The 26,782-nt window shown below is 48.3% G+C and overlaps 1 protein-coding gene across 1 annotated transcript; it reads left to right on the top strand.

The window, feature by feature from the left end:
• The first annotated feature begins 17,212 nt into the window (after nt 1–17,212).
• Nucleotides 17,213–19,542, top strand: EI90DRAFT_3066590 (glycoside hydrolase superfamily). Its single transcript, XM_039060962.1, has 8 exons — nt 17,213–17,317; nt 17,397–17,628; nt 17,678–18,002; nt 18,054–18,069; nt 18,120–18,296; nt 18,353–18,982; nt 19,047–19,198; nt 19,252–19,542. The coding sequence occupies exons 2-8, from the start codon at nt 17,527–17,529 to the stop codon at nt 19,308–19,310; spliced, it is 1,461 nt and encodes a 486-aa protein (XP_038913698.1). The 5' UTR covers nt 17,213–17,317; nt 17,397–17,526; the 3' UTR covers nt 19,311–19,542.
• Nucleotides 19,543–26,782: the final 7,240 nt, after the last annotated feature.

The raw sequence follows: 26,782 nt of genomic DNA, 5'->3' as shown, positions 1-26,782 counted from the left end.
ATACAAGACCGCTGAACTCAACGAGTTCGGCAAAGTCGAAGCTCCCATCGACGTAACAATCAACCCCAACTTCCCCATGAGGAGAGTAGCAGGGTCAGAAGTGGTGCACAATGCCACATACACTTGGTGGACAAGCGTGAGTGGAAAAGCGTTTGTACATTGGTACGAACAGGCCGAAGCCACCTTCAAAAGCGGCAAGGTACACAAAACCCTTTGCGAAAAAGCAAAGGAAACCGAGAAATATTTCTTGGAACTCCTGAGTATTGCAAAACTCATGGAGGATTACAATTCCCCAGGAAACATGGGACAAATTTCCTGGGAAAGTCGAGGCAAAGCTGCCCATGTGAAGTCCCAGTTCAACTGAGGAATGCACTGCAAAAGCTGCAGGGTGGGAAGTGAAAGCTTCCAAGTACTGAGAGAGAGATGCAAGTCTCTGTGCTGGACAAACGAGCCAGCAACCACCCTTCCCCATGGGAAGAACAGTAAACTTACCATATTCCACACCTGAGCCAAGTGGCTTGGGAACACAACAACCTGCTCCCACCCAGGAAGTGCCCACCTTGTTGAGTCCACAGCTTGACACCGTAGCTCAGGCTATGTCATCGCATCCAATGCAGCAATTGGATGTCCAGATGAACAACCTGGAGGAAAACCCTCCTCCAGGGCAATAACTCTACCCTTGAGGAAAGGGAAAGTGACACAGTAATATGCCATTAAGGCGCCCATGAAAACACCTTCCCCCAACTTGAGGCCCCACACACAATATTGTATGCGAGGAACCGCAAGTAACAATTGCGGAAATTTCTACTCTGTCCAACCCACATCCAGCACCGCTTGTGTGTAAACACCATTTACACACAAATCCTCATGGAACAAGTGAGGAGGAATACCAAAGACATATAATCTTTGGGTCTGTCATGACCCGGCAATTCCCACGGTCAGGTGACCACTCCCCACACCTTCTCCCTCCTCCGCTTCGACCCCGTCAACTCCGCTGCCTGCCTGACGCTGCCTGGACAAGCCCGTCATCCCTCCCTGTCACTGCTACCTGTTCCACGGCCTGTCACGGGCCTATGAGCCATTCTTTATTACGCTTGTTTTCTTGACGGCCATGCATGGCCATCCTTCTCCCACACTCTTTGTTTGTTTTCGTTCCTTCTTAAGGCTGCCCGCAATCTCCATGAGATCTGACGACTTATTCCTATTCATTCTGTTACGCTTAAATACTGGTTGTACACTACCTCGTACTTTAGTTCGAAAATCAACTAGGGTTACCCCCTGTGTTCTCTGTCTGACCCAGTCGCACCATCTGTCCTCCAAAATATTGGGGCCACATCAAGTACGAGGCACAACGCTCATGAACAAGTCGTTGAAGCCAAAACCCTGCTCCGCCACGATTGTCATCCACGCCCTTAACAGGCTGTTACGCCGGAGTAGCGGACCTTAACAGTCACCGACAGCAAGTCACAGTTACGTTTTCCCATGCCCTGACAGGGTCGAAATTTATTTTCGAAAAACTTCTCCTTCTCTTCATCACTTTTCTCCTTTGTGATACCCATGTATCGCCGTTCACTTCAAAGTGATGGCCCCACACCCATTCATTCCTTCAATTTCTCTCACCAACATGTACAAATCGTCCACTTTAAAGTGGTGATAACAAAACACTCATTGATATTTTCAAATTCAATGTAACTTCCTTTCTTTTCTTCATCATTAACCATGTATGCATCGCAAATGCAATGCAAGGGGGAGAATGTCAGGGCAATAGCCCCAAACCCTGAGCCATATGTAATTACGATGTACATATATAGTCACATGGGTAAGCAGGAACTTCCGTGAACCACTTACACACACCATAGAATACACATCATTGTATCACTTATGGCCTCATGTGCTGAGCAACCCCCACTGAGACCTCACAGCACTCCCAGTTTAGTTGCTGAGGCCGAAGCCCTTCACCATGGGGACATCGTCTTCATCCTGGATCTGGTCTCTGACAGGGAGGTCCACTGTACTAGGTTCAATGTTTTTAGCAAACAAAACCAACCACTCAACTAAACTGGTGGAATTGCCCTAAGGACCAAATTTTTCCTTAGCTTTAGTTACTAAGCCTCTCATTGCACCCCAGAGTGCACTGACTCCAAGCTAGATGTGAAGAGGGGGAATTCGCTTCTATTTCCTAACTAAAGTACATACTTATATTGAATTGCTACATTGTGCCAAGGAATAGTTCCAAAATAAATGGCTTTGGCTAGAGTAAGCCTCCACCACCAACGGTGGTAAGGTTCGGGTGCCATTGGCTTGAGTAAAATCCCAAAGAACAAAAGAAAAATAAAGTGAAAATCAAAAACTTTGTCATATCACCCCCATCACTGCATCAAAACCTCGTCCCTTCATACCATCCGACTCTCCTCAACTGTAGCTTTCGAATGATACCAATTTTGTGGAATTTGGTGTAGAATTGGCTAATTCTGAAAGTTCCTTGATAATATCCCTTGCATTGCTTGCATATTCCTAGCTTGAATTCCTCTGGAATTTTGCTGAGGCTGACCCAAACGTGACCATTGATGTTTCTCATGTAGTCCTGTGACATGTGTTGTTATAGAAATGGACTAGAATCTTATGGTCCATGGCTGCAAGCAAGGGGACCCAGGGTCACCTCCATTTCCTCCTCCTTTATTTCATTGCCAAACCCCATGCCAAGCTTTCCCACTGCTGGGGATTTGTTGAGTTTCAAGGGACTTCCCTTGACCATTGTGACTTTTATATTAGATAGTTAGAAGTCATATGATGTGTAAGGCAGATGCCAGAAATGTTCTCTTAATCGAATACATAACCCACAAAACCTTGTACTGCAATTGTAATCACCACACCATTGTGCCACCACTGTAAACCTTCCCTGTAACATCTGACTTGATCCATATCAGTCAATATTCTTACAATCTGTGAGAAAACCTCAATGGCCCAGTGAGTGCTCAGACACCAGACCTCACCCTTCCTGTAGTACCCTACTGGGTCCTACAACCCTTCCTCCCTTCTTGGGAGGGAGAAATGACTCAGGCAGCCCCAGGATGCCTGGCCACATACATACCTGCAGGCCCAAATTCCCATGGTCACTCATTACTGTGTGCTGGTCAACCAACCTGCTTGTCCCAACAATTCCCACTACCAGTACGCTCCCCTGAGTGCCAAGTAACTGATAGTCAACCACTGGGCTGCTCCCTCAAGGAGTGCCAACTACCCATGCTACTGTTAGAACCGGCGGGAACAGACAACTCCGGAGTGGAATCGGAGACTTAGCATGGAGGGACCTTGGCCTCAGCGACTCAAGCGGAGCGCTGTGCCATTGCTGTTTGTCCATTTGGTCCTTAATTTCACAGTAGGTGAGCAGGAAGTCTCTAGGGGGCATTTCAGGTCGATTTCGGACTAAACCAAAACGAGTACGTACAAGCGCCGATATATATAATGGAAGGGGCAAAAGCACAAGGAGGACAAAGGGTAACCGAATCGGAACGAAGACGTCCGAACGGGAACAAAGGGTAGAAGGAGCGGAGAGGTACCGAAGGTCATAAGGCAGGACCTGTGATACATCCGAAAGGAGGTAGGGAGGGCGAGGCCCAGAGGGGCAGGAGGGTGAGGGGAAGTGGGGATGATGACTAACTGGCTAGAATAGGAAGAAGCAGTAGTCCAAATAGGGATGAGGGGAAAATGCGAGAAATACATTACAAGTGGCGAGGGTGCCGAAGGCGATCCGTGAAGCTCGGGGGTTGCGGAGCTTACGGAGGTTACGGAGGCGGGGTTGAAAGTCCGAGGGATATTGGCAATGGTGTTTACGTAGTATGAGGTCACCAATGCAATGGACTAAGACCGAGGTGGAGTCAAAGTCCGAGGTAGGGACTATGATGGAGGCTCGGAGTAAGGTACGAGCGGTGTCCGAGTGCGAAGTATGGAACAGCGGTGGAAGGTCATAACTTGGCGGAAGGGTGGCGGAGGAGTAACAGAGGGAGGAGAGAGGGGAAAGGTAAGGAAGAAGGAGTGGCGGAAAGGAGAGTAGTCAGGTCCGAAGGTGAGTATCGGAATGGACGCGGTAGGTTATGACTCCGGAGGTGAAGAGGGTGGAGGTCCGGAAGTCGGGTCGGGGTCGGGTATGCACGGATATGACAGCTACCAGTATGCTTGCATGAGTGCCAAGTCACCACTGGCCAACTGTTAGGTGGCTCCCTCAAGGAGCCCCCATTATACCCGCTACCAGTATGCTCCCTGGAGCACCAAGTCACCGATAACAGGCCACCACACTCGCTGCTGGTACACTCCTCAGAGTGCCAAGTTACTGTTAGCAGGTCACCACACTCGCTGCTGGTACACTCCTCAGAGCGCCAAGTTACTGTTAGTACACCTGGTGTTACAGATACGGAGTCTCCAACGACCATATCCGTCGCATGGTCAAAGACTTCCCCTCTCTATCGCTCCTCGCCTCTTTCTCCCTTCCATCCTCTATCCCGATACCCTATCCTCCTTACCCGTTCTACCCCTTCCCCCCCCCTTGTGCAAAGCTTTCCCCATTGGGGTTTTGGTGCTGGCCGAGGTTGTTTGTGTTTCGTGGGATTTCCCGTGACCTTACCATTTGTAGATAGTCATGCGTCTTGTACGGAAACCGCCGAAGGTGGTTCCCGCTAACTAACAACTGCTCTACAACTGTCTCGTGTATCATCTTCTGTAACAACCCTCCCTGTGACTCAACTGAACCCGTGTGACTGTACAACTCTCAAGATGTCTTATAAGTCTGGTTATATCGAGTCCTCTAACGGCCCTCGCCACGAGAACTCGAGGTCGAGAGTCGAAGACTCTCGACATGTGTATCGTCCTATTGAATCTGTACCCTATGGGTCCTCGTCACTCCGCTCTCCCCCCAGTACTTGACATACGATGTCACATCACGATCATGGAGATCGTGAATACTTTGAGGCCCACTTTCCTGTGATGCCGGCACGTTCGCTACGCGAATGCCAAGTCACCGCCCATCCACCGTCTGTTCCCTCCTTCGTCAGTCATCACGCTTCCCCGCCAACGGTACGTTCCCTTTGGGAACGCCAAGTCACCAAAGGCCCTATTAGTCAGTCCTCATTGCACGCTTATGACATCAACCCGCTACCGGTACGTTCGCACTGCGAACGCCAAGTACCCGATAGCAACTATACGAAGTTCTCACCCATCTCACAAGTTGTGACCTCACACACGGTACGCTCCATTGAGGAGCGCCAAGTACCCGTGGCTGACCTGTCCGTCCTGGCATCTCCGACTACCTACCATCAATCCCTTAATGGCTCACTACATCACCAATCGCGATCGATGGGAATTCGATCGTCCACTCCCAGAGAAGACTGGGATCACTCATCGATTACGTATCCCGTTATGGTACAGACCAGTTATGACCATCGTCATCCCACTATAAGAACGGATCGAGGAGTGGGGAATTTCCCCCATCCCCGTAACACCTGGCCTCGGATCTTCTCCTGCTCTCCCCCCAACAGCTATGCAGCCACCTCTGCCCATGAGCAGAACAGCTCAGGTTGGGTTCCCTGGAACCCATTCCTGTAACATGCATCAAGTCCTGGAGTCAGATAATTCCCTTGGTTTCTCCACAACTACTCTTCCATTCTGGATGAGATTCTGCGCTGGGTCTATGGGTATTATTCCACAATTAATGACCCCTAGATCATCCTCCACCATCGACTTTTGACCTTTTTCCAATTGAGTTTTTGTCAAGTGCACAGATTAAATGTAAGAGGATTCCTCTGCATAATTTCTCCACCAATTCTCAACCAATTCCTTCGGGGATGCATTCATTCGGTTTGTATGAAAGTCCTTTCTTTTCTCTTTTATTGTTCACTTTTCTCATTCTCAATCCTTAATAATGTACAAGGGCAAGCGCCCATTTTTGATGTGTATATCTGTGAGGTCTCAGTGGGGTGGCTCAGCACACAGAGCCATAAGTGATACAAAGATGTGTATTTTATGGTGTGTGTAAGCAGTTAACGGAAGTTCCCGCTTACCCACATGACTATACATATGTATCTTGTAATTACATATGGCTCGGGGTTCAGGGCTATTGCCCTGACAATATCGCAACAAATTCCATGTTATGGAGTATGCCCATCCTGCCCTCCTACAGCGCATCCCCCAACAAGAAAGTCCAGGAGTTTCTCAGACAATCGACTTTGGGGAGCTTCCTCATCCTCCTGCACTCAGTCCCTTTGCTGTACTTGCACTGGGTCCAGGGCTCTCTGAGGATGGTCTGAAGGTGGACTCAACCTGTGAGTCTGTGTCAATCTGAATGACATGGCCTTCATAGCCATGTTGGAGTGTGTACACTCATTCTTAGACAGACACTGAGTGTCTGTCAGGGCACACACCCTGACTAGCCCGGACCTGCATGTGCACTCTGCCCCACATGCTCTGGGCCCGGTTCCCATTCCTCATGTGACTTCCAGGTATCCCCAGAATTTCTTGCCATATTGGGGCCACTGTGGGAAAGTGAGAAGTTAACCTTCTTCTCACTTTCTTACCCACAGTAGAGTGTGCCCTGGACAGGGCTGTTTACAGGTTAGACTGTGGACTGTAGAGAGGGGTCATGGGGACCCAGGGTTCATCCCCTGACAGTGGTTGTGAGATGGTGATGGCAATGTGGACATTTTCTTCACTCACATCAGCAAACCCAACCAAGAGGTATGAGAGCTCATAGAGCTCTCAGAGCTCTCAGAGCTAAGAACTTTGAAAATTGCAGGTCCCCCTCTCTGAGAGCTTGGGCAAGTAGCTCAAAGCTCTGAGAGCTCATAGAGATATATTTGCCCACAGAGGACTATTAGCTCTATGAGTCAAATTTTGCAAATAGCAATAAACAAGGTGCTGTATCTCAGCATATTCCATGGATACATCAGTAAACACAAAAGGTCTATGAGGTCTATGAGCCTGCTGAGATCATAGAGCTCATAGAACCTTTGGAGCCTTTGGAGTGATGAGGATGGCTATTTTCCACACATTTACAGAAACATATATCCATATTACCATTGCACTACTGGTGCCAAGATAACTCAGCAGATTCCATGGAGACATGAAGACCATTCATTAGTAAAAAAACACAAAGCTCTATGAGCTCTATGAGCCCACTGAGCTCATAGAGCTCATAGAGCTTTTCGAGTGATGATGATGGCTATTTTACATGCATTTCTGTCAGAGACAGGATTATTGTCGGAGTCGGAAGTACTGTCAGAGTCGGAACACTGTCAGAAGGTGGATAGAAGGTGGATTGGGTTCTGTCTGAGTTGAGGTTGGAGGTGATGCAGAGGTCTGTTGGAGCACACGTGGATATGCAGGCAGAAATATGTGGCACATCCGGAAGCGCTGTTCAAGGTTAGCAGAGTGGGATCACAGCCTCAGCGACTCAGGTGGAGCGCTGTGCCCTGAGCTTGACATTTGGGGGAGATCCCGTATTTACAGACTGACACTCACAGTGGACTTCAAACAAGACTTGCAGGCGGAGCGGACCTGTAGGAGGAGCACGGACTCCGCAAGCATGGACTCAGAGGGGGGGAAGCCCCCTTTGCAGAAGGAGAGACTCAGACCAGACAGGGGGGGTACTCTAGTTGATTTCAGACTGAGGTCCCCGAAAGTATTTACAAGGTATAAGTAGATAAGAGAAATCAAAAGAGGGACCAGTCGGTCCGGTGCGGAAATAAGCGGAAATGAGCGGGGACTTGTCAAACTAAACCAAGGACAAGAACCTGGGAAATGGGAGGCAAGGAATGAATAAAGTCAAAGCGGATCAAGTACCAATATTGACAGATTAAATGAATGAATAGGAAAGTGCAATAGCACACGGATCAAATGCCAATATTGGGGTGAACATAATAGGCACTCGGCAAGGAATGAATGTTATGTTGCTGAGTGACAAAAATGGCCAGAGGACAAAAGTGGAGGTCAGCGTGCAGCACCGATACAAGTCCGCAAATAAGCGGGGTCGGTGCGGTGCTGACACAAGTCCGTGAACAGAGGTTGATCTGTCAGCACTGTCACACAAGGACAGCATGAAGGCCAACAGAGGTACAGAGGGGAGTGGGAGTGTTGACCTGACCAGAGGTGTCAAGGGCAACCAGAAGTGGCCAGAGGGTGCAGAGATGGGCAGAGGGCACGGAGTGGGCAGAGGGTGCGGAATGCATGGAAGCGGGGCATGGCTGTGACCACATAGTGGGAAGCAATGAGTGTGGTTCAGATGGAGACAAGGCTGGCATAGGAACTGGAGGGACTGAATGCCGGGAGCACCAAGGGCTTGGGAACTGGAGGTAAGGTCGGAATGCCGGCAGGGTCTAGGTTCTGATTGTTGGCCAAGTCTCACGCAATAAGGCAGGGGGCCAGGCATCAGGTTGGGGGCTGGTTAGGATGGGTTTTGGGTCGGCAGATTCGCCTATCGGCGTTGGTTCGCCGCTGACGGAGCCCTGGGATTTGTCAGTCATGACAATTTCCAAAAATGGATATCCATATTATCTTTGCACTTCTGCATCCTTATGAGAACAAAATCATATATATATTTCATTTTCTTGACTCTATGTGTAGAGGGTGCACAGCAAAAGACTCAATTTGCTCAGAGCTCTGAGAGCTCTGAGAGGTCTGAGAGGTCCATACCAGGTTTGCTGATGCAGCTTCATCCAAGGCTGACATGGCACCTCCTGACCTGTTTTCACATGTATATAAACTGAGCCGAAGCAGGACCAAAGAAGCAGCCTTCTTCTCATTCCTGCTTCAGGCAAGTAGTTTAGCCTTTTTTCTTAATAATAATACATTCCCACTTCAGCCTAAGAAGCCACACAGGGACACAAGCCCAAGTGAGGGCACCCACCATACGATCCCACTGCCATGCTGTGTCACAACCATGCATTCTGACCCAGATGCCGGCCCTTGTTCTGTGTTCCTTTGTTAATTCATCACCTGACCCATTCAGTTCCTCTGACTATATATACAATGTATAATACATTAGTATTGCTTTAGTCTGAATATCGACTAGGTCTGTCCCCCCTAACAAGGCAGCCTCAAGTCACCTTGAAATGTGGGCACTGAGAAGTAGGTGGGCACAGCGCTCCTTCAGAGTCACTGAGGCCGAAGCCCAACCCCCCGGGGCCTTGTTCCTTGGGCCATCGATCCGGTACCTAACATGCTGCTGTCCAGGCTGCTAGCACTGAGCGCTACACTGGTACCTCCACCTCTCTTGAGCCGTTGTAACGGGTCTACCCAACTAGACTCACAACAGGAAAGAGGGGGGGATAAGGATCTCACTGAGGGTCAGGTCTGAGTGGGTATATTGGTCCAGTTGAGTCTGGTGCTGATACTCTCTACCAAACTATACAGCAGGTCCCAGAAGAGTCTGATCAGATAAGGAAAGAACATCACATGACAATAAGAAAATGGAAACATCGGGCTCTAGACACCGGATATGGAATCAGAAAAATAAGGAAAAATAAGGAGTGTGTATGAGAAGTGGGTAAGAGTATGTGCTATGCATCTAGGATTGGGGAGCTTGTTGAGCATGGTAGAATCATGGGATTTGGCTCGTTTATGGTACACTGGAAAATCCCTGTTACACTGTCCCTGACAATATGCTTCTGGTAAACTTTTCTTTCAGTGCTTGTAAACCAAAGCATCATACCACTTTAAATAGTTCCAATGGATAGTTTCTGCATGTTCTTTGATCATATCAGAGCAGATTTATGTGAAACTGAGTTTTAAATTTTTCAGAATGATTGTCCACCTATCTTCCCAATTAGGAAATACCCTTCAAATGACCACTCCTTCCTTTATAAACTATCAGATGTAATAAACAATGATTTATTTATGCAATTATCCCAATCCAGGATCATCCAGGATCCCTGTTATGGAAATGGGAATTTTCCATTTCTAGCCTCTTATGGGCCCTGTGTACTATATTATCACATGACATGTAAATAGTTACAACCTAACCAACTATTACTACCCAAAAACACCCCTGTCCATGTTACTGTAAACACCACTGATACAACTTCTGTTACATTAACTGTAACACTATATCGATGTCACAACCCCTCCCTGCACCTGAACGCTATAGAAATGGGCCAATTAGGCCCCATTTTTATAACAATCTCAATCCACAGGATTGGGATTGAACTGCATGGTCCTGATGGTCCTAGGATTGTAATCCTAATCCAGTCTGATCCGATCCTGCACCACTGTCAGGGCACACCTGCCCAACCTGGCTCCACCCAGCTCCACCTGCCCTCACCTGGTACCCCCCTTATCTTTATTTCTTGTCCTTTATCACTGTTCGTTATTTCTTGTTCTTCCTTCCTTTTATCCTCTCTTCTATTTCTATTTGCATGGACAACCTTTCTCTACATCTATGTACTATTGACCCACCTGTGACATGCACACAACACACCTAGCCCCAGACAGCTTCATGGTGCAACCCAGCACACACATGTGCAGCACACACCCTCACGATCCCCCGCAGGGGTGCCTGGGTGACTGTGGCTGTATGCAAGGTGATGTGGCAGACCTCATGTGACCCAAGCTGTCAGAGACTGGGAGTAACATCTGAAAAGTGTAATATCTCCCATGGGCTCCATGGATATCCATGGGTTTTCATGGGTTTCCATGGGCTTTCATGGGCTTTCATGGATTTTCATGGGGGGCCATGAACACCCATGGACACCCATGGAAGCCCATGAAAGCCCATGAAAGCCCATGTACAACATTATCTTCCAATTTCTGTGAAATTCCATGGGTACCATGAATGCCCATGGATACCCATGAATACCCATGGGAGCATTATTAGAAGGGTCCATGAATGTCCATGAATGTTCATGGATGTTTATGGAGGTCCACAGAAGTCCATGACAGTGCATGAACAACAACATACTTCTCAGGACTCAGCCCTCATTCAGGGGCAGCCTGACCTTGGAGTTGGGTGTGTGCGGTGTTCTGGGCAGTGGGGCACTAGATCCTGCCTGTAGTTCCTCAAACTCACTGAGGGGGCTAAGTGGGGAGTGAGTTGAGAAGAAGGGTGAGTTTCCCTATCCCTGCCAAGCTACTATAAAAGGAAGTGGACTGTGCCAGTTTATAGTGTGACTGCAGGCAGAACCAGGCACATTCCCACAGCTTGGAAAGGGTGTCACATGGGGCTGTATGTGGGCTCCTGGTGGTAAATACACATGGAAAAATAGGGAAAAATGGGGAGAGACTGGGGGGAGGGGTTTCAGGGTTGTATGTTCAGGTGAGGTGCCCTGACAATACTATAACAAGTGAAAATATCAGTTGAAATTGCAGGACTCAGAGACCCATGGGGACCCAACCAAAAGCCTTTATACATATGTCTTCACAGGTGTCATATCCATCCTCTGCCACCTGTCCCACCTGTCAGAGACCAGACTTGAGATGAAAGAATGTCTCCGTAACGGAGGGCTTCAGCCTCAGCGACTTCTGCCAGGAGCGCTGTGCCTAGTGACACGTCCGTGCCCTAACTTACTGACTGGCAATTAGAACCTAGGGGGGAACTCTAGTTGATTTTTCTACTGGGGCGTAACCTATGTACAAGTGGGATATATATATGGTTACAGCGGAGACGGTTCCGCAATTGGTGGAGCCGAACGGAGCGGAGCTAACGGGGTTTAACCATTAGCCGACTGAATATTACCGACGAGTCGGTTCACAGGGTTAGCGGAAAGGCAGGCGATAACCCAGAAACGGAAAGGAGGGATAAGCCCGAAGGTGGACTCTGCAGGGCAGGCGAGTGTATTGCTCAGCGGAGGCGGGGGTGCGCTAGCGGACGTCGGAGCTGTCCGGAAGTCTTCGGGGCTCCGTACTTAGGGAGGCGTAGGTAATAAATTGGAATGGGGGGGTGGTGACCATCGAGGGGTACCGAGAGGATTGCGGAATAACGGGGGCTCCGAGGTTAGTGAGGGAGGAGCGGAGTTGGAATGGAGGAATTGGAGGGACCGGAAGTCGATGGCCGGGAATGGATATGACACCACCACCTTCTGTCACCTCCAGCCATCCCTGATTACCTCTGCTCCACTCATACCAACCTCAGAGCCCCCCAATGGTCACCACCTCCCCATTTCCATATATTACTTACACCTCCCTAAGTATGGAACCCCAAAGGCCTCCAGACAGCTCCAATGTCCACAAGTGCACCCCTGACTCTGTTGGGCCATTTAGTTGCCTTCCCTGCAAGTCTGCCTTTGGACTGCCCTCTCCATTCTCCTTTTGGGTTGTTGTCTGTTAAACCTGTAACCCAAGTTGCCAGTAATATTCAGTTGACTAACCCTTGACCCTGTTATGTCAGCTCTGCCTGGTTCCTGCCATTTATGGGCCCTCTACCTAGACTTCCCATGTATCTGCAAATTAGGGCCCCAACATGCTACTGGGCACAGTGCTCCTGGCTTGAGTTGCTGAGGCCAAAGCCCTCTGAACACTGAGTCATACCTCCCTTTCAAATCCAGTCTTTGACAACAGGAGTCTGTATAAATGTTAGAACTGTGGGGCTGAATTGGTCCATTTCCATAGGTTTTGGGTGCAGCATAGGGGGTCAGCATAGGGATGATTCTACAGATAATGTGGCAGAGGTTGTGAGAGCTGGGTTTACAATAACATGGTTGGGTCAGGTTTTGTGTGATGATAGTTGTTGGATACTAACTATTTACATGGCATGGGATACTGTACTCCACAGAGCCCATAAGAGGCTAAAAATGGGAAAATCCCATTTCTATAATAATAAATATGAACTTTGATTTTTGTGCCACAACTGCAAGTGTCCACTGAATATGTTGGTGTGCTTGTTTAAGCACTGGTGTAGCCTCACACTCCCAGTCCATCAGTACATGCCATAATGAGGCTACATATACAGTCAAGGGTGGGGAATACAATCCTTACAACCAATCACAGGTGCATCATACATGTGAGGAGCCCAGGGAAAAACATGCATACATCTCCATCAGTTTTGATCACAGCAAAATTTATGTAAATAGTATTGGTGAATATAGACATGTCAGTGCTACCTGTCTTCAGTAACTTTCATCATTAATTATGGCAATATTTGCTTCACACTTGATTGAACAATGGAAACCCCCCCCTCTGCTCTGACCATCTGCACATCACTGTGGCAGCATTGAGTGTTAAATCCTTGTAACAGAGCAAAATAACAAGCACATAGAAGCTGTTACATAAATGGCCTTTGGGAGTTCATGAGCATCCATGGGTGTCCATGAGCACCCATGGGTACCCATGAGAGTCCATGAATGCCCATGGGATTCCATGAACATCCATGGGAGGCTGTAAAAGTCATGTAATTTGTCAGAAAATCCATGGAACTCCATGAAAATCCATGAAATTTCAACAAATCCCATGGAATCCCATGGAATCCCATGAATTTTCATGAAAATTCATGAAATTCCATGGAGCCCATTGTCAGGGGACAACTCCCAGGTCCCCATGACCCTCCCCTATGGTCCACAGCCTACTGGTGTAACCAGCCCTATCCAGGGCACAACCTACTGTGGGTAAGAAGATGAGAAGGAAGCTAACTTCTCATCTTCCCACAGTGGCCACCATACAGGAAAACTTCTGGGGATACCCAGAAGTCACATGAAGGATAGGGACCGGGCCCGGAGCATGCGGCGCACGGAGCGTGTGCATGTGTGGGAAGCGGGTCCGGGCTAGTCAGGGTGTGTGCCCTGACACCCATGGAGCATCTATCACTTTTCACGAGTTACTGGAGACTGGATGCAGGACGAAGGAGACATCCCCGTGGTGGAGGGCTATGGCCTCAGCGACTTAGACCAGGAGTGCTGTGCCCAGTTTACATGTCTGTGCCCTAATTTACAAACTGGCAATGAGAACTAGCAGGGGGATTACTCTAGTCGATTTTATCACTAGGGTGTAATGTCATGGCTGTGCATTCCAGCCCGTTAGCCACCTGTCCCGATGCCGCCCAAGCCCATTCCCACCTATGTGAGCGTGAGTGTGAGCCCCGACCTCAGCCCTATCCTCCCTGAGGACTCCCTGCTCACTCCCCTGCTTGCCCCTAGGCTCCCCTGCACCTGGCCGACTCCCCCACAGCCACACCAACCTTCCCACCCTGAGTCCGCCTCCAGCACCGTGCCCAGTGCGACTCCTCTACCCCACCCACTTGGCCCCTACAGGGCTGCTACCATTCCCACACCTGACTCCAGCCCAACTCCGAGTCCAGCACCACTATGATACCATCACCGCTATCGCGGCCCTACACTCCTTCCTTTATTTATCTGTTATTGTTTGTTTTGACCCTCAGTCATTGCTGGCCACTATGTGGCCAACCCCACTCCTTATTCATGTTTGCTTCTGGACCCTTCGGCCTTCAGCCCGGGTCCGCTTCCATTCATTCTTTCTCCCTATATATATCCTGTATGATACTTTATTGTACCTTAGCTCTAATATCGATTTGACCACGACCTCCTAAGTCCTGACCCCAGCAAGGCAACCCCAGTAAGTCTGAAATGAGGGCCAAGAGACAGCTAGGGGGCACAGCGCTCCTTTAGAGTTGCTGAGGCCAAATGCCCTACCCTCGGGCCTTGTTTGTGGCATCACAGCCATCATGGCCTATAGTGGCCCGCAACGGCGACCTTCGGTGCCGACCCCGGACCAGTGTCTAACATGTAACCTATCTACAAGTTAGGTATATATAGTTACATAGGGGGGTGGGCCTGTGAATAGTGGGACCAAGTGGAGTGGAGCTAATGGAGTTACAAGTTAGCTGACTGTCAGGGCACACCCCACCTGACCCCGCACCGCGCTGCCCTACTCCGCTCCCCTGCTATTCACTCCCTGTTTCTTCTTTCCCCTTTTCTTCTTTCCTTCTTTCCTTCTTTCTATTTCCATTCCACAGTCAACTTCCCCTTCTCTATGTATTACTACACACCTAACCCCGCTCCCCCGTTCGCCACGCCCGCCGCGCGCATTCCTGCTCACAGAGCGGCACACCTCCGGGATCTCCCACGGAGATACCCAGGGGAGTGCGGCTGTGTGCGGGGATGACGTGGCTCCTCCCACGTGACCCCAACCGCATGTATATAATAGCACCTGGGGTGGGAACAGAAGAAGCAGCCTTCTTCTCAACTTCCCACTTCAGACTAAGTGGTCGGGGATGCTCACCCTGCAACGGGACCGCCGCTACACATAGCCGACACCTGTCCCATCAAGTCCCTCGTGCCGGGACCTCGCTGCTTTCAGAGCTGTCCCTGACACTGACTGAATATTACTGATGAGTCAGGTTATGGGTTTAGCAGAGTGACAGGCTATAACCCAGAAACGGAAAGGAGGGATTGGCCCGAAGGTAGGCTTGCAGGGCAAGCAACTAAATTGCCCAGCAGAGGCGGGAGTGCGCTAGCGGACGTCTGAGCTGTCTGAAGGCCTTTGGGGCTCTGTACTTAGGGAGGCATAGGCAATATATTGAATTGGGGAGGTGGTGACCATCGGGGGAGTTGGAGGTGGTTGCAGAAACCGGAGGCTCCAAGGTTAGTGACAAAGGAGCAGAGGGAATCTGGAAGGACAGTGGATGGATATGACACAAGCTGCATGTATATAAACATACCTGGGGTGGGAACCAAAGAAGTAACCTTGTTCTCACTATTCCCACTTCAGTCTAAGTGGCCAGGGACCATTGTCCCACATTGGGCCTGTCAGTATGCATGCCCACTCCACACCCCATGAAGGCCTTAGTGCCAGGCGTTACATCCAGGCCCTTGACCCTGGATGTATCCCTGACAACCACCCCTAGCTGCTTCTCTAATTGCACTTGCTGTTGAGTTGCTTTCTCACATTTGGCCTTGGCCTCCTTGGCATCCATTCAATTTCTGTGGCTTTGTAGCCACAGTGCATGCATAACTCCCAATTTTACTATGATAGAACCCAGTATGATAGTATATTAGTGTTCTTGAGGCAATACCAGTCCAATATATTGTGTTTTGGCCTCTTGGTGCAGTTGCGGAAAAACAATGTGCCCAAATACTCTGGGTGGGCACAGATCATTGACTTACTTTTTCCTGTGCAGGCTCAAAGTATATTACTCTATATATTTATGAAGTCTAGAGGGCCTCTTTATGGCTAGTCACACTCCAGCACTAATTTGGTTCATTGATTGGTGGAGAACTAGGGCTCCTAGCAGATCAGATCGGTCCGAATCCGGATCAGAATCCGCGGATTTTTAGAGGTTTGAAACAAAAACCGTATCCGGCGGTTAGAAATCTGCGGATATGCGGATCAACCACAGATTATAAAGTTCTAAAATTGTATTTTGTTAGAATGGCCCTGATGAGAGCTTTCTAACAATACCAAATATGTTCATATTGGTGGAGAACTGATAGCGATATGGGGAAAATGGCACAAAAGATGGGTGTCAGATGCCAAATTTGGAAATAACAGGCCTGGGTGGTTAGAAAGGACTTGGAAAAATTGGGAAAAAATATGGAAACATAGGAGGGGTATTCAGAAAAGTGGGATATATTCGATCCACGGATAATCCACCTATCTGCGGATTAGAAACCGCGGATATGATCCTCTCAAAAGCCAAATCCGGACCCGCAAATTTTCGGATAAATCTGCCTAAAGTAACAGCCCCTGGATGGTTAAATAGGACTTGGAAAAATTGGAAAAATATAGGAGGGGTATCTAGGACAGTGGGCTAAATTGGATCCGCGCATAATCCACCCATCCGCGCATCAGAAACCGCGGATATTATCAAAAGCTAAATCAGCATCCATGGATTTTTGGATAAATCTGCGGATATCCAAGTGTCATCCGCTACGAGCCCTAAACAATAGATTGAATGACTCCGTTACAATACAATAATTTCAATGCAGGAGGGCTGCATATGATAAGAAACGATATTGGAAAAATAAAGGGAAAACAATTCTGAGGAAACAATAAACCAATTGATGGAATCCAACAGAACTCCATCAAGCCTCACCTGCGGCATATCCACTAATCGACACGTTTCCAACGGCACCGATATTGTCCTAAGTGGTGCAATGGTTGCTGTGATATGGGTAATCCATCCCCCATGTGTGGCCGTTCCTGGAGCAGGTGTGGGAATCTTGTCCGTAGGGTATTTGAAAACAATTGGGAAAGGGTAGGAAGCGTATAGACAATGTGGGAAGTGCATGTTGCGGGCTGGGGATGGGAAAATCAGGATGTTTGGCCTGTCAAGGCTGTGACGGCAATTCCTGCCGACAACGTCGGTTGAACTTTCAAGGCAATTAGGGTGTGTTACATTGACCATTCCTATCGTTGGTGCATGATTCACACTAGTTTTTCATCGTGACCCTTTTATAACAATTCAGTACACCCGCAGTTCATTAACCCATCCAGACAGTTGCCCGGAGGCCCAGCGATTGGATGACCCCTTGCGGAGACTCCCACCACAATATGCAGTATAAGTGACTAATTTTCATCACTCGTTTCTAGTCAAGCATGCAACTCCCAACCCTTTCTCTTCTGAGCGCTACCCTCGTGCTTCTTGTCACCGCGAGCCCTGTGCGATTTGCTAAGCGCTCGCCGTCAGCCCCTCATTTTGTAAGTGGAGATGCGTCCTTGAAGCAATAACTTGGCTTAGGTTCCCTAGGTCGTTTATTGGGATGAATGGGTTTCCGGCGAGAATGGTCCGCCTGACCCATCCGTCGTTCAGGGCTTCAATGTCTTCATCCTTTCCTTCCTTCTCGCAAGTGGAACCGCCGCCGATCAGGCCCAAGAGTGGGCCTCACTCGATCAATCTGCTCGTAGCTCCATCAAGAGTGCTTATTCCGATGCCGGAATTCAAATGATGGTTTCTGCTTTTGGTTCCACCGACAGTCCCACCAGCGCGGGCTATGATGCAGTCTTAACTGCCAATAGCATGGCCTCTTGGGTCAAGAGCTACAATCTGGACGGTATCGATGTTGATTATGAAGGTTTGTGCTTTTGTCTCTGAGATTAACCCTGTCATGTTCATCATTGTCTAGATTTCGGTGCAATCGGGTAAATCTCGACCATTTCGATCTTGGTAAAGCCCCTCATCCTTGTGACAGAAAATCCGATGGCAGTGCCGAAAACTGGCTCATCACATTCACCCAGACTCTCCGGAATGCGTTGCCCTCTCCCGATTATATTATCACTCATGCTCCTGTTGCCCCTTGGTTCAGCCCCATCTACCTTGCTGGTGCTTACACAGGAGTTCATCGCAAAGTCGGTTCTCTTATTGACTGGTCAGTCGCTCTCACCTTGATCCGAGATATTGGGTTCGACCATCTATGAAACAAAGGTATAATGTCCAATTCTACAATCAGGGTACTGAGTATACTACCTGCGACGGGCTTCTCACTGCTTCTAGCTCTCATTGGCCTAACTCGTCAGTCTTCCAGATTTCAAGCACTGCTGGCGTGCCTCTCGACAAAATTGTTGTAGGCAAGCCGGGCACCGCCGCGGACGCCAACAATGGATTCATGGATGCTTCCACTCTCTCTGATTGCGTTTCCGCTGCTAAACGCGATGGCTGGACTGGAGGTATCGTGGTCTGGCAATATCCTGATGCCAATTCCTCTTGGATCACGCAAGTTCGTGCCTCCAGCTGGCCTGTTGGTGACGACCATCCATCGGCCTCAACCTCGAGCACCGCAACCCAATCGTCAAGCACCACTGCTCCAGCCTCGGGCACCACTACCCCCGCCTCGAGCACCACTACCCCAGCCTCGGGCACCACTACTCCGACCTCGGGCACCACTACTCCAGCTTCGAGCCCCACTACTCCGGCCTCGAGCCCCACTACTCTGGCGTCGAGCTCCACTACTCCGGCTTCGGGCTCCATAACACTAGCCTCGAGCACCACTGCCCCAGCCTCGAGCACCAGTATTCCAGCCTCGAGCACCACTACTCCGGCCCCAAGCGCCACGACGTGAGTGAATTTCTTGTCAGAAATCGATCAAAAGTAGCTTCCCCCTGAGGCCACTGTGATTTAGCTCCCCTCTACCCTCCACCACGCCTAGACACGGACGCTGTGAAGGCGTGAGTACCTGGAGCGGAGCAATTGCCTACAATGAAGGCCATAAAGTAACATACCAGGGCCACTTATGGCAGGCCAAGTGCCGGACGGAAGCTGATGTTCCTGGTGGTGAGCCCATCAAATGAACCGATGGTGTACGCTCATTTCTGACATTCCAGTAGGCTCTGCTGGTGTCTGGGAAGATCTCGGAGACTGCCAGCCAGGTCATCGCTCTGCCTGAACATCTATCTATTCCTGCTTCGAGCCTAGATCACACACTCCATTTATTGGTGGCTGTATATAGTCTTCTCACAGTGCAGAACAAAAAGGGTAGCATCCATTTCCTTGACCTTGGAGGGATATAAATATGCAGGGACATGTGTTGAAGAAAATCATCATTTGTATGTTGTGGTATTTCATTTTTAACTCCGTGTGCATGCTGTAGGCATATGTTTCATCAGGAAACCCCCGAGGCCGATTGAAGTGGTTGAGATCATTTCAACCTCACATGATTTACAATCACTTCAACTGGGTCCCCTGATTGTAATCACACCAATTACGGGGGTGATTGAGCTGATTCAGTGATTGTACGGTTGGTTGTATCGGCACGCTATCACATTCTCTCCCACATTGAAGTTTATCAATAAAGTTATTATATTTGAACATTATGTTGCGTACATACTTGGGAAAAGAACCCAGATACAAGAGCAGACTCCTTCCCAGTCGCTCACATGATTTCTCTGAGGTTTAGCCGCAACTTATGTTGCCTCTGAAATCTGTCAAGTGACTGGTACAACTTGCAACACGTGATGTTCCCACACTAAGTTGTAATGAGTTGTACATAGGTTGTGGAATATAATTTTTAGTATTTATGCAGGCAGTCATTGCACCCAACCCAACCTGTGGAGACTAAGGGAGCACATCCAGGGTTGTGAAGTCAATATCCGGGTGTGTGTGAAGTTTAACAGTTTATATATTACTTGGTTACCAGTCACTTGTTTGTGCCTGGTGGCATAAGTGGTACAGCGTTAGCTCAGGCTATGCAGTTTTTTTAAGTGGCACATGTTCAATTCTCACTTAGGAAAACTTTTTTCAGGCCCTCCCATGGAATAATTGTGTGAAATGGTTACTTTCTGTACACTAAGGAGTGGAGGGTATGAAAAAAAAAGTTTTCCTAAGTGAGAATCGAACATGTGCCACTTAAAAAAACTGCATAGCCTCAGCTAATGCTGTACCACTTATGCCACCAGGCACAAACAAGTGACTGGTAACCAAGTAATATATAAACTGTTAAACTTTGCACACACCCGGATATTGACTTCACAACCCTGGATGTGCTCCCTTAGTCTCCACGGGTTGGGTTGGGTGCAATGACCGCATGCGTAAATACTAAAAATTATATTCCGCAACCTATGTACAACTCATTACAACTTAGCGTGGGAACATCACGTGTTGCAAGTTGTACCAGTCGCTCAACAGATTTTGGAGGCAACGTAAGTTGCGGCTAAACCTCAGAGAAATCATGTGAGCGACTGGGAAGGAGTCTGATACAAGAGTAGTACCCAAACACAATGTAATGCAAAATGAAACACAAAATAAAGAGAAGAGGAAAGTGGGTGAAAATACAATGTAATGAAAGAAAGCGGACGTGCGCCTCAACCGCTGAACCGTTTGGCACCAAACCCGGCATAAAGGTAGAGCTAGTTATCTTCTATCGAACAAGCCTAAGACCGTTGGAAACGGATGAGTGGTTGTCGAGTACATGTGGTAAGAAGTTGGGGATAGTGTCGCGTGTGAGAAGTTTGGTTGGAGGTTGGAAATGACATGGAAAAAAACATATAAAAAACATGGGAAGGGAGGGGGATGTATCGGAGGGTATTGGGGAAGGGTCAGGCAATCGCAGAATGGTGGTGGCTCATGTAAACAAGCACAAGAGGGTGGTTAGGTGGTCAGTTTAGCAACAAACACAGTGAACTGCCATACTTACAACTCGACATACAACACAGGGTAGGTTTGGACCCTCATTCTTTCTTTTTCAAGTAAAGAACATCTGGGGTGGAGTAAAAAACATCGTGTTGTGAATGCAACTGGAAAAAAAAAAGAAAAAAGAGACATGCATTATCATGTTTGTTCATGCAGTTCCCACAGCTCAGTTTGTTTGGGTATTGTGAGTTGTTAAATTTGGTGTTGCATGTGAAGAGAGAGTGGAGTGGAGTAGTGGAGTGCATGAGTTGGAGCAAAGAAAAAACTTCTAAGTTGCAAACCCATTCATTTGAAACTGTACAGCACCTGGATGCAAACGATGGACTCACACACATGGACGTATCCATGTGTGGTTGTGGTGATTGGGATGATTGAGAGTAGTGAATTGGGCAGATTGGGCAGATTGAGTGATTGAATTGCTCTCAACCACTTCAATCAGCCTCAGGGGTTTCCTGATGTTGTATGTGTCTGGCCAATTTCCACCCTGTCACAGCTGAGCATTCTGACCCGACCTCCAGTCACTCTGATGTCATCCCAAGCACTCCAAGCCTGTCCCTGAATGACCCAGCATGAATCCTGGGCTGTTAGATACTGAACCAGGACCAGCACCGAGGGTTGCTGTCAGGGGCGCTGTCAGGGTACACCCACCTGACCTGGTGCCCTGGTACCGACTTTCCCTCTTCTTTCCCTTCCCCTCTCTTCCCTTCCACTTCCTCACTTCCCCCCTATCCTATTTCCTCTTTATTTTCTCTTTATTTTACATGGATGGCTTTCCTTTGTATCTTTGTACCATTGACCCACCCACAGCAGGCATACAACACACCTGGCCCAGACATCTCAGGCAACTTCCTGCTGTGCCCAGCATGCACACTCACACCAGATGCCCTTGGGATCTCCTATGGAGATACCTGGGTGGTCATGGCTGTGTGCGAGGGTGACATGGCACCTGTCATGTGACCCAAGCTGCATGTATATAAACATACCTGGAGTGGGAACTGAAGAAGTAGCCTTCTTCTCATCTTTCCACTTCAGTCTAAGTGGCTGGGGACTGTTGTCCCATATCAGGCCTGTCAGTATGCATGCCTGATCCGCACCCCACCAGTGTCAGGATCCGGACCCCAGCTGGGAGTGGCCAGAGGGCGAGGCCGGGTGTGGAAGCTGGGGTGCTCTCCCCAGCTGTTAACTCCTCGAAGTCGCTGAGGGGACTAGCCTCAGCCTTCACAGGGAATGAGCTGAGAAGAAGGGTAAGCTTCTCAGCCCCCTGTGAGGCTGACACAAAAGGACCCTAGGAACTATACAGTTCCCGCTTGCTGCCGACTTTCCATAACGGGTGTGACCCGTGGCTGTACATTTCTGGGTGAGTCGCTCACCCAGAACGTTCCCACAGGTTCATGCGCACACATCATTGTGTGAAACAGTGGGGGGAAGGATAGGGGGAATGGGGAAATGTGGAGAGAGGGTGGTTAGGGAAAGGGTGAGGGTGTCTGAGGGTGAGTGGGGTCAAGGGCTGTGCCCTGACAACCAGGCTGTCATGACTGACAGATCCCAGGGCTCCGTCAGTGGCAAACCAATGCCGATAGGCAAATCTGCCAACCCAAAACCCATCCTAACCAGCCCCCAACCTGATGTCTGGCCCCCTGTCCTATCGAGTGAGACTTGGTCAACAATCTGACCCTGGACCTTGCCGGCATTCTGACCTTACCTCCAGTCCCTGAGCCCTTGGTGCTCCTGGCATCCAGTCCCTCTAGTTCCTCTTGTCTCATCTCCATCTGAACCACACCCATCACTCCGCTATGTGGTCACAGCTATACACTATAGAAAATATAGGGTTATGGCAGTTCCAGGGCCAGAGTCGGACAAGATGGTAGTAGACCGCTAAATAAAATTGTTAGCACAAACATATGTAAATACATGTTTCAAGGCTGTCCTCCAACATACACTGCATCCAGACCTCTGCCCACATCATCAGCAAACTTGGTAGGGAGCTCTGTGAGCAAATTGAGTCTTTTTGCTGTGCACCCTCTACACATTGGGTGGAGAAAATTGAATGTTTGAATGATTTTGTTCTCCTAAGGATGCAGAAGTGCAAAGATAATATGTATATACATTTTTGGAAATGCATATTAAATGGCCAGCATCATTACTTGAAAAGCTCTATGAGCTCACTGAGCTCATAGAGCTCATAGAGCTTTTTGTTTTTAAATAATGGATGGTCTTCATATCTCCATGAAATCTGCTTAGTTATTTTGGCACCAGTAGTGCAAAGATAATATGGATATATGTGTGTGTAAAATGGCCATTGTCATTGCTCTGAAAGCTCATATACCTTTTGTGTTTACTAAAATCAGCACCTTATTTGTTTATTGCTATTTACAAAATATGAGGAAAACTCTGAAATTCAAAATTTTGCACTTTATCTTTCATCTCATTTCTTGCTCAAAACTCAACCAATTTTGATGATTCTATGTGAATTGGAAAGCACCAAAGTGTGGCAATGTAACCATGCATGTTATGTAGGGTATAAATCAGTTTTAAAAAAGTGTTCCAAATGAAGTAAATTAAAAATACCACCCAATAAAGCAAACACAAAGCTGATGTATTCTTCAGATATCATCCAAGCCTTTGACACCAAATTTCCCATGGTCAAAAAGCCATGGTTATTTGGCTCACCAAAACATGGTGGGAGACTTTTCTAACACTGAAACATACATTGCTACATTGTCCCACTTTGGCACTTTCCAATACACATTGAATTATCAAAAAAGTGATTTAGTTTCTTTTCCAATTATTCCTAATTTCCTGAAATATCTCTCCCTAACTTATCCCAAATTTTCTGATTTTCCCCCTAATTTCCCCTGATTTTTTGGACATTCTCCATTTTTAGAAAGTCCCCCATTTTCTGAATTTTCCTTAATTTTCCCTGACTTTTTAGAAACCCCCCAGTTCCCCCTCATTTTCCTCCCATTTTCCCCTTCATCCCCCCCCCTTAATTTCCCCCCCAATTCCCTCCGCAATTTCCCCCCCATCCCCCCTTCGATTTTCCCCTCATTCCCCCCCCATTCCCCCCCATTCCCCCTCCCAATTTCCCCCTTCAAATTTCCCCTCATTCCCCCCCATTTCCCCCTCAATTTTTCCCTCATTCCCCCCCCCCAATTCCCACCTCAATTCCCCCCCCACATCTCCCCCATTCCCCCCTCCAAATTTCCCCTCATTTCCCCCCCATTCCCCCTTCAATCTTCCCCTCATTTCCCCCCCCATTCCCCCTCCAAATTTCCCTTCATTCCCCCCTCATTCCCCCTTCAAATTTCCCTTCATTCCCCCCCTCATTCCCCCCCTCATTCCCCCCTTCAAATTTCCCTTCATTCCCCCCCTCATTCCCCTCCTCATTCCCTCCTCGTTCCCCTCCTCATTCCCCTCCTCATTCCCCTCCTCATTCCCTCCTCATTCCCCCCTCATTCCCCCCTCATTCCCCCCCCCCAATTCCCTCCTCAATTTCCCCTCATTTTCCCCCCCATTTCTCCACTCATTTTCCCGCATTTTCCTTAAGTAATTTCAGATTAACTGTATATGTATATCCCTAAATTTGGTCTATATATTAATTTGGCTATATACCCTTGGTGTGTAGTGCCGCATTGGGGGCTGAAAGTTAAGCTCAGTTTGTTCAGTTTCCTGCATGGTGCTGTGACTCATCACATGATGCCAGAGTCAATGCTCTTAAATTTTAATTTTGATATCGGATAAATTAAACACTCAGGGAGCTCATATAGATAATAGTCCCCTGTGTGCAAATATAGCTCTATGAGCTTTGACTACTTTGGGGAGCTCTGAGAGAAGGGGACCTGCAATTTCAAAGTACTGAAACTCTGAGAGCTCTGAGAGCTCTGAGCACTCTATGAGCTCTATGAGCTCTCAGGCCTCCGCATCCAGGTTTGCTGATGATCTGTACCTCCACCCACCCCTACCTGGATAAAAATGCAGAAGACATCATCCCTGACAGAGTCAAGGAGTATGAGGAACTGCTGCTAAGCAGCACTGAGTGAAAACTCAGAGAAAAAGAGACTCGCAGCAGAGGAAGCTCTAGGGGGAGCACCCAAAACCTGGAAGAAATCATACTTCCAGAAGAAAATCTTTGAAAACAATTCAAAGAAAAAGACCTCATCAAAGCAATGAAGTCTGGCTATAAAGAAAGCCAGATATACCAGGAAATCCTAGAGAACCCCAGGAATTTCCAAAACTTCTCCATAAAAGATGGGCTGATAACCTGACTTGGAGAAGGAGGGATGACCCCAATAGTAGTTCCAAAAGGGAACTATGAGAGGAAGTCCATTCCAGGAATAATCCTCAAAAACATCCATGAAACCCTTGGACACATAGGGTCCAAGAAAATGGTGGAAATCCTCCATCAACACTTCTGGTGGAAATCGATGAGGAAGGACACCCACAAGTTCTGCAAGCCTTGTGGAACTTGTCAAATGACAAAGAAAAGCACCAGGAGAAATCCTGGACTGCTCCACCCACTCCCGACCCTGGAAGCACTGTGGTTGTCAATAGCTATGGACTTCACAGGTCCATTTCCAACAAGCTTGGGATATGATTACCTCTGGGTAATCATCTGCAGGTTGATGCCTAACGTCCAATAAAAACAACAACAAATGCATTGGAATTGGCATTCATATTTGTCAGGGCATGCTGCACCGCACCACTCTCTGCCCTCTCTCTGCCCTCTCTCTCCTTCCTCCTTTCCTTCTTTCTCTCCTCTCTATTTTTCCTTTCTATCCTTATATGGACAACTTCTCTCTTTTCCACATTTGTAGCACGGACACGTCCAATGCCAAGCACCCTGCATGGGTACTGCGACACTGAATGTGCCATGCATTCCTACTTGTGTTTCTCTCCTCTTACACCTGGGATAGACCATGGAGTTGCCCATGACAACCCAGCTTTGTCCAAGGTCGACATGGCACCTCCACGTGACCTGTCTTCACATGTATATAAACTTAGCCAAAGGAGGACTGAAGAAGCAGCCTTCTTCTTATTCCCGCTTCAAGCAAGTGGTTCAACTTTGTTTAGCCTTTCCACCTTAATAACAATCCATTCCTGCTTCAGCCTAAGAAGCCATGCAGAGATGCCAGCCTGAGTGAGGGCTACCCACCATATGGTCTCACCACCCCGCCACCGTCCAGGCCACTAGCACCAAACATTACGCTGCTACCCCTGCCTCTTCAGAGCCGTCCCTGACAGTATTCCCTCATGAAGTCATAAGGCTTCATGGATTACCACACTTGATCGTGTCAGACTGAGACTCCAAATTCACATCAAAACTTTGGTGCAAACTACACCGAATACTAGGTGTGCAGTTGAAATTTACAACTGCATTTCATCTGCAAGGTGATGGCCAAGCAGAGAGAATGATACAGAATGTAGTACAAATACTACATGCGATGGTCAGACCAGATCAACGTGACTGGGCAGCAAAGCTGTTGATGGCAGAATTTGCAATTAATGCGAGCTCAAATGCATCGACAGGATTTGCCCCATTCGAATTAATCTATGGCCATATGCCAAAGATGTGCCTAACAGCACCACCCTCGGACTACCTGGGAGTGAATGATTTCGCCCAAAAGGCAAAGGAAAACCTAATGGCAGCACACAATGCGATAATATACAATCGTGCTGCCCAAACAATCCAGGTGAATAAAAAGAGACACCTGGACCCACCTTTGAGAAAAG

This window comes from Cantharellus anzutake, assembly GCF_015039405.1.
Source record: "Cantharellus anzutake strain C23 chromosome Unknown EI90scaffold_39, whole genome shotgun sequence".
NCBI lineage: Eukaryota > Fungi > Basidiomycota > Agaricomycetes > Cantharellales > Hydnaceae > Cantharellus > Cantharellus anzutake.
The sequence above is the reverse complement of the archived record's forward strand: the minus strand, read 5'-3'. Positions and strand labels throughout refer to the sequence as shown.